Source organism: Nerophis ophidion, linkage group LG07 (genome assembly GCF_033978795.1).
Source record: "Nerophis ophidion isolate RoL-2023_Sa linkage group LG07, RoL_Noph_v1.0, whole genome shotgun sequence".
NCBI lineage: Eukaryota > Metazoa > Chordata > Actinopteri > Syngnathiformes > Syngnathidae > Nerophis > Nerophis ophidion.
Genome location: NC_084617.1, coordinates 5,481,415 through 5,492,953, shown reverse-complemented (window position 1 = coordinate 5,492,953; position 11,539 = coordinate 5,481,415). Strand labels below are relative to the sequence as shown.

The 11,539-nt window shown below is 45.3% G+C and overlaps 1 protein-coding gene across 1 annotated transcript in view; it reads right to left on the bottom strand.

The window, feature by feature from the left end:
- Positions 1-578: 578 nt before the first annotated feature.
- Positions 579-11,539, bottom strand: part of notch3 (notch receptor 3) — a 95,771-nt gene continuing 84,810 nt past the window's right edge. Inside the window, 11 exon segments of the mRNA XM_061905227.1 lie at positions 579-2,992; positions 2,994-3,030; positions 3,033-3,161; positions 3,164-3,205; positions 3,208-3,265; positions 3,267-3,421; positions 3,424-3,493; positions 7,393-7,490; positions 9,214-9,361; positions 9,426-9,730; positions 11,357-11,525. Coding sequence (XP_061761211.1) covers positions 2,050-2,992; positions 2,994-3,030; positions 3,033-3,161; positions 3,164-3,205; positions 3,208-3,265; positions 3,267-3,421; positions 3,424-3,493; positions 7,393-7,490; positions 9,214-9,361; positions 9,426-9,730; positions 11,357-11,525 — 2,154 coding nt within the window. The 3' untranslated portion in view covers positions 579-2,049.

The following is an 11,539-nucleotide window of genomic DNA, read 5'->3' as shown; positions in this document are numbered from 1 at the left end:
GTGTATATATAATATATATATATATATATATATATATATATATATATATATATATATATATATACACACACACCCACACACACATAGATAGATAGATAGTACTTTATTGATTCCTTCTGGAGAGTTAATTCAGGAAAATTCAAATGTGTATATGTAGTGCACATTATATATATATATACAGTATATATATTGTATGTATATATAAAGAATATATATATGTATATGGTGTATGTATATATATAATATAGTGTATGTATATATATACATTGTGTATGTATGTATGTTTGTGTACACACACACAATATATATATATATTTATATATACACTATTAATGTGGTTATACACTGTGTGTGTGCATATATATACATATATATATATATATATATATATATATATATATATATACACACTACATAAAGTGTATGTATATAGTGTGTATATACCGTGTATCTATATAACTTGTAGCTTAGATTGCTACCCTTTCCAAGTTGCTTGTCCATGACTGAAAATATACAATACAATGTGTAATATGGAAATAAGTCTTTAAAGACAAAAGATATTCATGACACAATTCCAATGATGCTAAATGAAGTACATTTTATTTTTGTCCTTTTTTAGTACATAATCATTTTAGAAACATAAGACTTTTTTTCAAGCAAAGATCTACCCAGTAACAAACATATTTACAAACAGAAAAAGAAAAACAAGGTTTGAAAGTTGAAATGTACAAACACTCAGTGCGACCTGGTAGCAAACTGGCAGGTAAGTGACATAATATATATATTTATAAAAAAAACAAACAGAACAACAATAACAACAGAAGAAACATCAACAATTTGTGAAAATAGTGAACAAACCAATCAAGATAAACTAGTAGTAGAAGTAGTCGTAGTAGCTACAAGAGCGGCTATCCACTTGTTCTTGTTCGCTCATATAGAAAAAAGGTTTTTTTGAAGTTCATCATGGAAGATCGTCCTGGGAATGAGTCAAAAAGTAAAAAAGGTGCAGCACTACACAGTAGCGTTCCTGCCTTCAGTCTCTTCTAACAATCATTTGAAGGATTACACCGCCAATGTTACACTTGAGTTCAGTCAAGGATGACGCATGCTGAACAAGAACTAAATATTGAAATTTGCAAGGAGGAATGATGGAAAATAGCAGCTTGCGTTGACACTACAAAAAAAAGGAATGTGGAATTAAACAAGCAAACAAACGATACAAAAGGCAGTGACAGGCTGACTTTAAAGGCATTTTTAAGTCCCTTTAAAATGATTAAAAAAAAAAAAAAAACTAAAAGTCAGTGAAAGGCTACAGTGAAGGAAATTCCGTTGGTTTTTAAAGGCCACTCCTGTTCCATAAATATCCACGGTGGCTTAAATTGACCTTTTTTAGTCACTTGAAGTGCTTCAGACACACTCGTCTACATTCTTCAATCTTAATACGCCAATGGGGGGGAAAAAACCACAATGACCACACATCAGCTATGCTTGGGGGCCTAAATAAATAGCAGGAGGCGATAAGCGGGCCTGAATGATAAATTAAATTAGGCAACATAGAAATAAAGATGGTTTAAAAAAAATAAAAAAGGATCTAAATAAAAAGTTAAGGCTGTGGCGCATTATTTTGAGTGGAACTAGGACTAATAAGAGTATTAAAAAAACAAAACAATAAATAAAAAAATAAATGGATTCCCTTCAGCTTTTTTTTTTTTTTCCAATCTACTTTTTAAATGTTAGTTTTACAGAAAGTATCCCAAAGTCTTTTGAAATAAAAGACTTGAGTTTTCTTCATATACTTCTATTTATTTCTTAATAATAAAGTCCATCTGTGACAGAATTACTTCATTCAGTTGCCTGCAGTTCCCCAGACAACACACGTTTCCCTTTACCGGTTCTTCTACGCCAGCTGACGTCCTGGTCGTTAAGTCAATCCAAATCCAATAAAAAATCTTGGAAACCGGCTGACACATAAACACAGTTGGGCCCCCCGAGAGCCAGTCCTGAATTCCTCGTACCCCGTGTCTTTCTTCCCCCGCCGCCGTGGGATATTCACGCAAACACCTGCATCTTGCCGTTGGACGCCTCCGGGATTTTGGGGATCTGGGTCTGGGCGGAGCCGGCGACTGCCGGGCTGGGCGTGGAATCGGACCAGTCGGAGACACACTGGGGGGAGGGGCTGGACCAGGGCTCGGGCGACTCTGGCGAGGGGGTCAAGTAGGGGTGTTCGCTGGGCCGGTGGAGGTAATGCTTGGGCGTGGCGTCGAGCGCTGACGAGTAGCTGTGCTGCGAGGGCGGCGTCGGGTAGTCTTCCGCTGCGTTGCTGCTGCTGCTGCTTGGCTGGGGCGGTGGCGCTTGAGGGGGCGGGGCCACAACGGCTGACGGCGGGGGTTGAGGAGGTTGCTGCATTTGCTGGAAGAAAGGCGGCGGGGGCTGTGAAGTTTGGGGTGTTGGCGGGGTGGAGGTGCCCATGCGAGGCATGTTCTGCTGGCTGCTGATGGAGTGACCGAGGAGCTGCTGCTCGGCGATAGAGGGCAGCTTGACCGGGCTGACGCTGGGCGTGGAGGTGACGGGCGTGGGCTGCAACATTGCGCCGCGGTACATCTGCTGGTGCATCAGCATGTTCTGTTGCTGCTGCATGACCGAGCTCTGGGGGTGCATGGACGCCTGGCTGCTGTGCACCAGGTTGACCACCTGTTGGCCGCACTGAGAGGTGGGGGCCATTCGGCTGTGCCAGTCAAAGGGCACGCTGACCGGGCTCACCATGCCCATGTTGAGCCCCATCTGGCCCGAGGTCAGCACGTAACCGTGGTTGATGTCGGACGGCATGGAGACGCGGCCCTGCAGAGACATGCCGCCGTTGCCCAGGTCACTGAGCTGGGCCAGGGACACGGTGAAGGGACCGCTCCCGTCCAGCATGCCCCCGTGCACCATGGGGGTGCTGGGGACCGACATGGACGAGTGGAAGAGCCCTGGCGACTGCATGGCCACGGGGAAGTGGGTTGGTGATGTAGCCGGCGTTGCTGGCGCCCCGTGAGGCGAGTCTAGTGAGTCGACGGGAGAGAGCGTGACTGAGCTTTCCAGTAAGGCGCTCTGCATGTCCAAGGTCAGCTTCTTGTTCCGGGCCTTCACGGACTCCTTCAGACTATTGGCGTGCTGACTTCCAGGTTGGAGGCTTTGGCCCCCGGGCGGCGGTTTTTCTTGCCTGCGGGGTGGTCTTCAGGCTGGGCAGGAAGGCGCTGGGTGGGCACATGAGGGGAGACAGCGTGGTGCCCACTGGAAAGGTGAAGTCCGGCCCCACCGTGGCCCTGGGGGCTCCTGACAGTGTTGTACTCATCCAGGATCTGCACGATGTCGTGGTGCATGCGGTCTTGAGCGATGTCTCTGGGCAGTCTGTCCATGTGGTCTGTGATCTCCCGGTTGCAAAGTGAGCCAGCAGGATTTTGACCGCCTCGCAGCTTCCCTCGCGAGCCGCAAGGAACAAAGGCGTCTCCTCCTGCGACACATAGAGCAAGTTAGACACAACCAACTCACAGCTGAAGAACACGTTAAAGGAGCCACATGTAATAATTTCATGACAAGTCATCATTAAATGGCCAGGATATGTCCATCCGTCCATCCATCTTCCTCTGCTTATCAGAGGCCGAGTCACGGGGGCAGCAGCCTTAACTGGGAAGCCCAGACTTCCCTCTCCCCAGCCACTTCGTCCAGCTCCTCCCCGGGGATCCCAAGGCATTTCCAGGCCAGCCAGGAGACATAGTCTTCCCAACGTGTCCTGGGTCTTCCCCGTGGCCTTCTACTGTCGGACGTGCCCTAGGAAGGTGTTGGGGGTGGCATCCTGACCAGATGCCCAAACCTCCTCATCTGGCTCCTCTCGATGTGAAGGAGCACCGGCTTTACTTTGAGCTCACCCCGGATGGCAGAGCTTCTCACCCTATCTCTAAGGGAGAGACCTGCCACCCGGCGGAGGAAACTCAGTTCGACCGCTTGTTCCCGTGATCTTGTCCTTTAAGTCATAACCCCAAAGCTCATGACCATAGGTGAGGATGGGAACGTAGATTGACCGGTAAATTGAGAGCTTTGCCTTCCGGCTCAGCTCCTTCTTCACCACAACGGATCGATAGAGCGTCCGCATTACTGAAGATGCCGCACCAATCCGCCTGTCAATCTCACTATCCACTCTTCCCTCACTCGAAAACAATACTCCAAGGTGCTTGAAGTCCACCACTTGGGGCAAGATCTCCTCCCGAACCGGGGATGGCACTTAATCCTTTTCGGGCAAGAACCATGGACTCGGACTTGGAGGTGCTGATTATGTCAGATATGTCATTAATTAATCATGTTCTTTGCCAATACCTTTTATAACTTATAACAGTAGTTCAGCCGGGATATGCTTCTTTTAAAAAATTTGATTCACAGCCCTGAAATCTTATTGTTTTCATTTCGATGCCCCGCCCTCCACCGTTTGACCAATTAGAAAGTCTGAGTGTGTCACACCCAGGTTGCCAGTTACGCACCGCCACCTTCGTTCTAGCTACTGCCACCGGTAAAGTTACTAAACATGTCAGACCTTAGTAAATCTCAAAGTTACGATTCTCAATGTATTCATGACAAAGCTAGGAACAAAACGAGGATTTTTTAACCTGACGCCAAATTTGCTAATTTCCTCATTGATAGGTAAATCCGGCATTTACGTTTTTTTACTACTGGTAATTAAATGGAATTGGACTATATTGTCCAATACAGTCTAGGATCTTGTCCAACAAAACTAGTATGATCCTGGAACCAGTGCGTAGGTCAATGACACATGGACATACAGGCTAACGGGGGAAATGTATCCCCGTTAGCTTGTATGTCCATCTGTCATCCAACTGACAAGGCCAAAACAGGTTTTATTTGTCCAAAACATATGTGGATATGGGTAGTGGCGGTGCATATTTCCTTCTCAATATGCTGATACGTTGGGGGAATGAGTTTCAACATTACATGGCTGTCATCATCAATCACATGATAAAATAATTCCTCATCATGTTTGCACATGGTGGACCACATGTACCAAGTTATATGGCAATCTGAAACGTTTGAAACATTAGCCTTTAGCAGGGGTTGGCAACCCGCGGCTTTGGAGCTCTTTAGCGCCGCCCTAGTGGCTCTCTGGAGCTTTTTCGAAACTATATGAAAAATGGAAATGATGAGGGGGAAAACAACATATTTTTTGTTTTAATTTGGTTTTCTTTAGGACAAAAATGACACAAACCTCCCTAATTGCTATAAAGCACATTGTTTATATTAAACATGCTTCACTGATTCGAGTATTTGGCGAGCGCCGTTTTGTCCTACTAATTTTGGCGGTCCTTGAACTCACCCTGGTTTGTTTAAATGCATAAATTTCTCCGACTTTCTAGGACGTGTTTTATGCCACTTCTTTTTCCGTCTCATTTTGTCCCCCAAACTTATAACGTTGTGCATGAATACACAAAGGTGAGTTTTGTTGATGTTATTGACTTACGTGGAGTGCTAATCAGACATATTTGATGACGGCATGACTCCAAGCTAATCGATGCTAACATGCTATTTAGGCTAGCTGTATGTAGATATTGCATCATTATGCCTCATTTGTAGCTATATTTGAGCTCATTTTGTTTATTTTAAGTCCTCATAATTCAATTTATATCTCATGACACTATCTGTATGTAATATGGCTTTTAATTCTTTGCGGCTCCAGACAAATTTGTTTTTGTATTTTTGGTCCAAAATGGGTTGCCGACCCCTGGCCTACAGGCACACTTTGGTAAAATGTCTCCCCTTTAGTTTTGGGCGTACAATAGGCTGCTAAGCATGCTCTACTTATTTTCTCCAGTACAACCATCGCTGCCGTTGGTTGTAGTGAGTTTTAGTCTTTGTTTTCTGATAATACTGACAATAACCATATGATTGCCATTTGTTGTGATATTGTACGCAGGCATGGCGTACTACTTCCTGAAAATAGCCTAATTTCTGTGTAAAATGTGTTGGTTGGAGATTTGTTATCAGCAAAACGCTCGTCTATTCAGCTATTATGGTCCCAGCATGAATTGATTTACAAACCCCGTTTCCATATGAGTTGGGAAATTGTGTTAGATGTAAATTATAAACAGAATACAATGATTTGCAAATCATTTTCAACCCATATTCAGTTGAATATGCTACAAAGACAACATATTTGATGTTCAAAACATGCAAATAATCATTAACTTTAGAATTTGATGCCAGCAAAACGTGACAAAGAAGTTGGGGGAAAGGTGGCAATAAATACTGATAAAGTTGAGGAATGCTCATCAAACACTTATTAGGAACATCCCACAGGTGTGCAGGCTAATTGGGAACAGGTGGGTGCCATGATTGGCTATAAAAACAGCTTCCCAATGCTCAGTCTTTCACAAGAAAGGATGGGGCGAGGTACACCCTTTGTCCACAACTGCGTGAGCAAATAGTCAAAAAGATTAAGAACAACGTTTCTCAAAGTGCAATTGCAAGAAATTTAGGGATTTCAACATCTACGCTCCATAATATCATCAAAAGGTTCAGAGAATCTGGAGAAATCAGTCCACTGTAAGCGGCATGGCCGGAAACCAACATTGAATGACCGTGACCTTCGATCCCTCATATGGCACTGTATCAAAAACCGACATCAATCTCTAAAGGATATCACCACATGGGCTCAGGAACACTTCAGAAAACCACTGTCACTAAGCGTAAAATACGACTGTTGAACGACTGAAACTCTACATAAAACAAGAATGGGAAAGAATTCCGCTTTCAAAGCTTCAACAATTAGTTTCCTCAGTTCCCAAACGTTTATTGAGTGTTGTTGAAAGAAAAGATGATGTAACACAGTGGTGAACATGCCTTTCCCAACTACTTTGGCACTTGTTCCAGCCATGAAATTCTAAGGTAAATTATTTGCAAAAAAAAAAATAAGTTTATGAGTTTGAACATCAAATATGTTGTCTTTGTAGTGCATTCAACTGAATATGGGTTGAAAATGATTTGCAAATCATTGTATTCCGTTTATTTTTACATCTAACACAATTTCCCAACTCATATGGAAACGGGGTTTGTACGTGGACCCCGACTTAAACAAGTTGAAAAACTTATTGGAGTGTTACCATTTAGTGGTCAACTGTACGGAATATGTACTGTACTGTGCAATCTACTGATACAAGTCTCAATCAATCAATCAACAGCACCTCAACCCCCTAGTCCAGTCCATCCAGCTGGATTCGGCTGCGTATCCTGCAAACTCAGTCAGGGCGAGAGGTCGGGGACTATAGAGTTTTGACCGTGATTGCAGTACCATTTCTGGACGGATTATTACATATGGCTCCTTTTTAAGTAGTAGAACGTTGGCCATACCTTTAGATCCTGCATGTCCTTGTTGGCTCCGTTCTTCAGCAGAGCCACGGTGGCGTCCACGTTGTTGACGGCAGCAGCCCAGTGCAGGGCGGATTTACCTGAACAACACAAATTACTTTGAACATTTCACTCAAACTTTTGTGGGTTGGACATTAATCTGCATTTTTCAAACGTGTGCGATTTTTTTATCATTTCAATGATCGTTTTTAAAAATGATCATAGAGTATTGTCTGTTTTATTAAGTCCCGTTTATACTATTTATTCTTTTTTAATTTGTAAAATTGGTTATTTAAAAAAAGATCCATCCATTTACTACCACTTGTCCTTTTCCGGAGGGCGCTTGAGACTATCTCAGCTACATTCAAGTGGAAGGCGGTGTACACCCTGGACAAGTCGCCCCTCATCACAGGGCCAACATAGATAAACATTCACACTCACATTCACACACTAGGGACCATTCAGTGTTGCCAATCAACCTATCCCCAGGTGCATGTCTTTGGAGGTGGGAGGGGCCTATCCCCAGGTGCATGTCTTTGGAGGTTGGAGGAAGCCGGAGTACCCGGAGGGAACCCACGCAGTCTCGGGGAGAACATGCAAACTCCACATAATGTTTTATTAATTTAGCTTTACTTTCAATTGTTTCAAAATGATAAATGTATGTATAATGTATTCATGAATCAATCCAGCACGGTGATACAGGGGTTAGTGCATGTGCCTCACAATACGAAGGTCCCGAGTAGTCCTGGGTTCAATCCCGGGCTCGGGATCTTTCTGTGTGATCGAAGATCATCGAGATTGTCGATGATCTTGTTCAAGTTCTTCACGATGACTTTGGTGACGGCCGCCAGCTTCTCAAAGTTGTATGTGCGGCATAGCTCGGTTGGTAGAGTGGCCGTGCCGGCAACTTGAGGGTTGCAGGTTCGATTCCCGCTTCCGCCATCCTAGTCACTGCCGTTGTGTCCTTGGGCAAGACACTTTACCCACCTGCTCCCAGTGCCACCCACACTGGTTTAAATGTAACTTAGATATTGGGTTTCACTATGTAAAGCGATTTGAGTCACTAGAGAAAAGCGCTATATAAATATAATTCACTTCACTTCACTTCACTGTGTGGAGTTTGCATGTTCTCCCCGTGACTGCGTGGGATCCTTCCGGGTACTCCGACTTCCTCCCACCTCCAAAGACATGCACCTGAGAATAGGCCCCTCCCACTTTTAAAGACATGCACCTGGGGATAGGTTGATTGGCAACACTAAATGGTCCCTAGTGTGTGAATGTTGTCTGTCTATCTGTGTTGGCCCTGTGATGAGGTGGCGACTTGTCTCCGCGACCCCAAAAGGGACAGCAACTTGAGGGTTCCAGGTTCGATCCCCCGCTTCCGCCTTCCAAGGCACTGCCATTGTGTCCTTGGGCAAGACACTTTACCCACCTGCTCCCAGTGCCACCCACACTGGTTTAAATGTCACTTAGATATCGGGTTTCACTGTGTAAAAGCGCTTTGAGTCACTAGAGAAAAGGGCTATATAAATATAATTCACATCACTTTAGTTAAAAATATATAGCTAGTAATTAAAAATGTTCCTTAGTTTTTAGCATTTACAATTATATTATATTTTTCTTAATATTTACAAAGATACCATTTTTTTTAATTAAATATAATTGTTAAAAAATACTGTTAATTGTATTTAAAAAATATATTAATTAGAGGTTGATGATTTATTGTTTTAAAGTGGATTTTTTTAATATTATAAATGATATTTAAATGCGAATAATAATACACATTATTTATTTTAATACTGATGAGGAAACAATCTTGCTCACCGAGTTCATCAACCGCATTAACGTCTGCGTGACACGTGATGAGTTCCTCCACCATTCCTTCCACCGCCAGTCTGGCAGCCAGGATGAGTGCGGAGGAGCCATCGTACATGCGGGCGTCGAGGTCTGTGGCCCTGTTCCTGATCAGAATCTAAGAGAAAACGCAAGACAAGTTAATGAGTTACAAGTGAAAATGATGACTCGTCGGTATTTACCTGGAACACCCCTTGTGCATCCGCCGCCACGGCGGCATGCAGAGGCGTGCGCCCGGTGTTGTCCTGAGCATTGGCGTCCGCCCCGGCGTCCAAAAGTCTCTTGGCGGCGTCGGCGCGGGCGTATCGGGCCGCCAGGTGCAGCGCCGTCTCGCCCGTGCGGTCCGTCTGAGCGGCGAGGGATGCGCCCTGGTAGATGAGGTCAGAGATGATGTTGGCCGAGCACTCCTCGCTCTCTTCCTCCTCGGCCACCTCTGACTCCAGGCCGCCTCCGCAGAACGATGCCAGCATGAGTGGTGTAAAACCATCTAGTTAAAAAACAATAAAAAAATCACTCAAGGTTATTACCAAAAAGTGTGCAAAATGTGCATATTTAAAATTGTTGACTACACCCCAGAGCAACAGGTAGCGCTATAGCACCAGATTGTGAGGAAGCTTTGATTAATTACAAGCACAGAAACCAAAACAATGGGTACAACTAATACCTATGAAACCGGAGTCAGGTTGGGGTTACACCACCACGGGTAAGATGTACCCCCGTGCTACCTGCCGCATTCGGGCAGATGGGTTGGACTCCGCCAACGCTGCCCCTTGTCACCGATTCTGTTCATAACTTTTACGGACAGAATTTCTAGGGGATCTGGTTTAATGGCTGCCGGATTAGGTCTCTGCCTTTGGCAGATGATGTGGTCCTGATGGCTTCATCTGGCCAGGATCCGCAGCTCTCACTGGATCGGTTCGCAGCCGAGTGTGAAGTGACTGGTATGAGAATCAGCATCTTCGAGTCCCGGAAGAGGGTGGAGTGCCATCTCCGGGTTGGGGAGGAGACCCTGCCCCAAGTAGAGGAGTTCAAGTACCTAGGAGTCTTGTTCACGAGTGAGGGAAGAGTGGATGGTGAGATCGGTGCGGCATCTTCAGTAATGCAGACGCTGTATCGATCCGTTTTGGTGAAGAAGGAGCTGAGCCGGAAGGCAACGCTCTCAAATTACTGGTTGATCTACGTTCCCATCCTCACCTATGGTCATGAGCTTTGGGTTATGACCGAAAGGACAAGATCACGTGTACAAGCGGCCCAAATGAGTTTCCTCCGCCGGGTGGGAAGGCTCTCCCTTACAGATAGGGTGAGAAGCTCTGTCATCCGGGAGGAACTCAAAGTAAAGCTGCTGCTCCTCCACATGGAGAGGAGCCAGATGAGGTGGTTCGGGCATCTGGTCAGGATGCCACCAGAACGCCTCTCTAGGGAGGTGTTTCGGGCACGTCTGACCAGTAGGAAGCCACGGGGAAGACCCTGGACACGTTTCAAAGACTGTCTCCCGGCTGGCCTGGGTATGCCTCGGGATCCCCTGGGAGGAGCTGGACGAATTGGCTGGGGAGAGGGAACTCTGGGCGACCCGACCTCGGATAAGCGGAAGAAGATGGATGGATGGGCTTGTAAACCTGGTAAGGCAGCCCATCTAGGAGAAGGAAATCTCCAATCTCAAAACCACCGCTGCCTTGTGGTCAACCCACTCGAGGGTACGGCTGAGGGAGTGAACCCCGACAGAAAATCAGGAGTGCCAAAGGCGGTTTGATGTTGCGGCGTCACTGGTGCCAAACTATCGACACTCGTCGTTCCCTTGGATCCACCATAGATCCACCATCCCTTGCCCTCCATAGTTCCATGCCCAGGCCATGTAGATCCACTATCATCTACCCCATCGTCTCCCGAGATGGACGGTTGCCGACGATATGAAAATATATAAACTAGCAAGTACTGTGTTATGAAAATAGAAATAATGATCAATATCGGGTACAAATGGGTGCTTTCCTGGCTCGCAGAACAATTTTATATTGTTGCTCTATAAATATTTTTTTTCATGACCTAAAACAAATGTGATTAATACAAATTCAACGATATACCACATAAGATTAGAAAAAACACCAAAACTACCAACCTGGGCCACGGACGTTAACATCCATGCAGTCGCTTTCAAACTCCCCTTGAGGCGGTGTGAGCGCCATGGTGGGTGGGACGCGGATGTCCGCTGCGGCCAGATGATGCTGCGTCCACTGCCGGCTGTCCACCGCGTCTTCACCCTCTGATAGAATGCTCGGCTCCTCCATCTATTGCAGAGTCC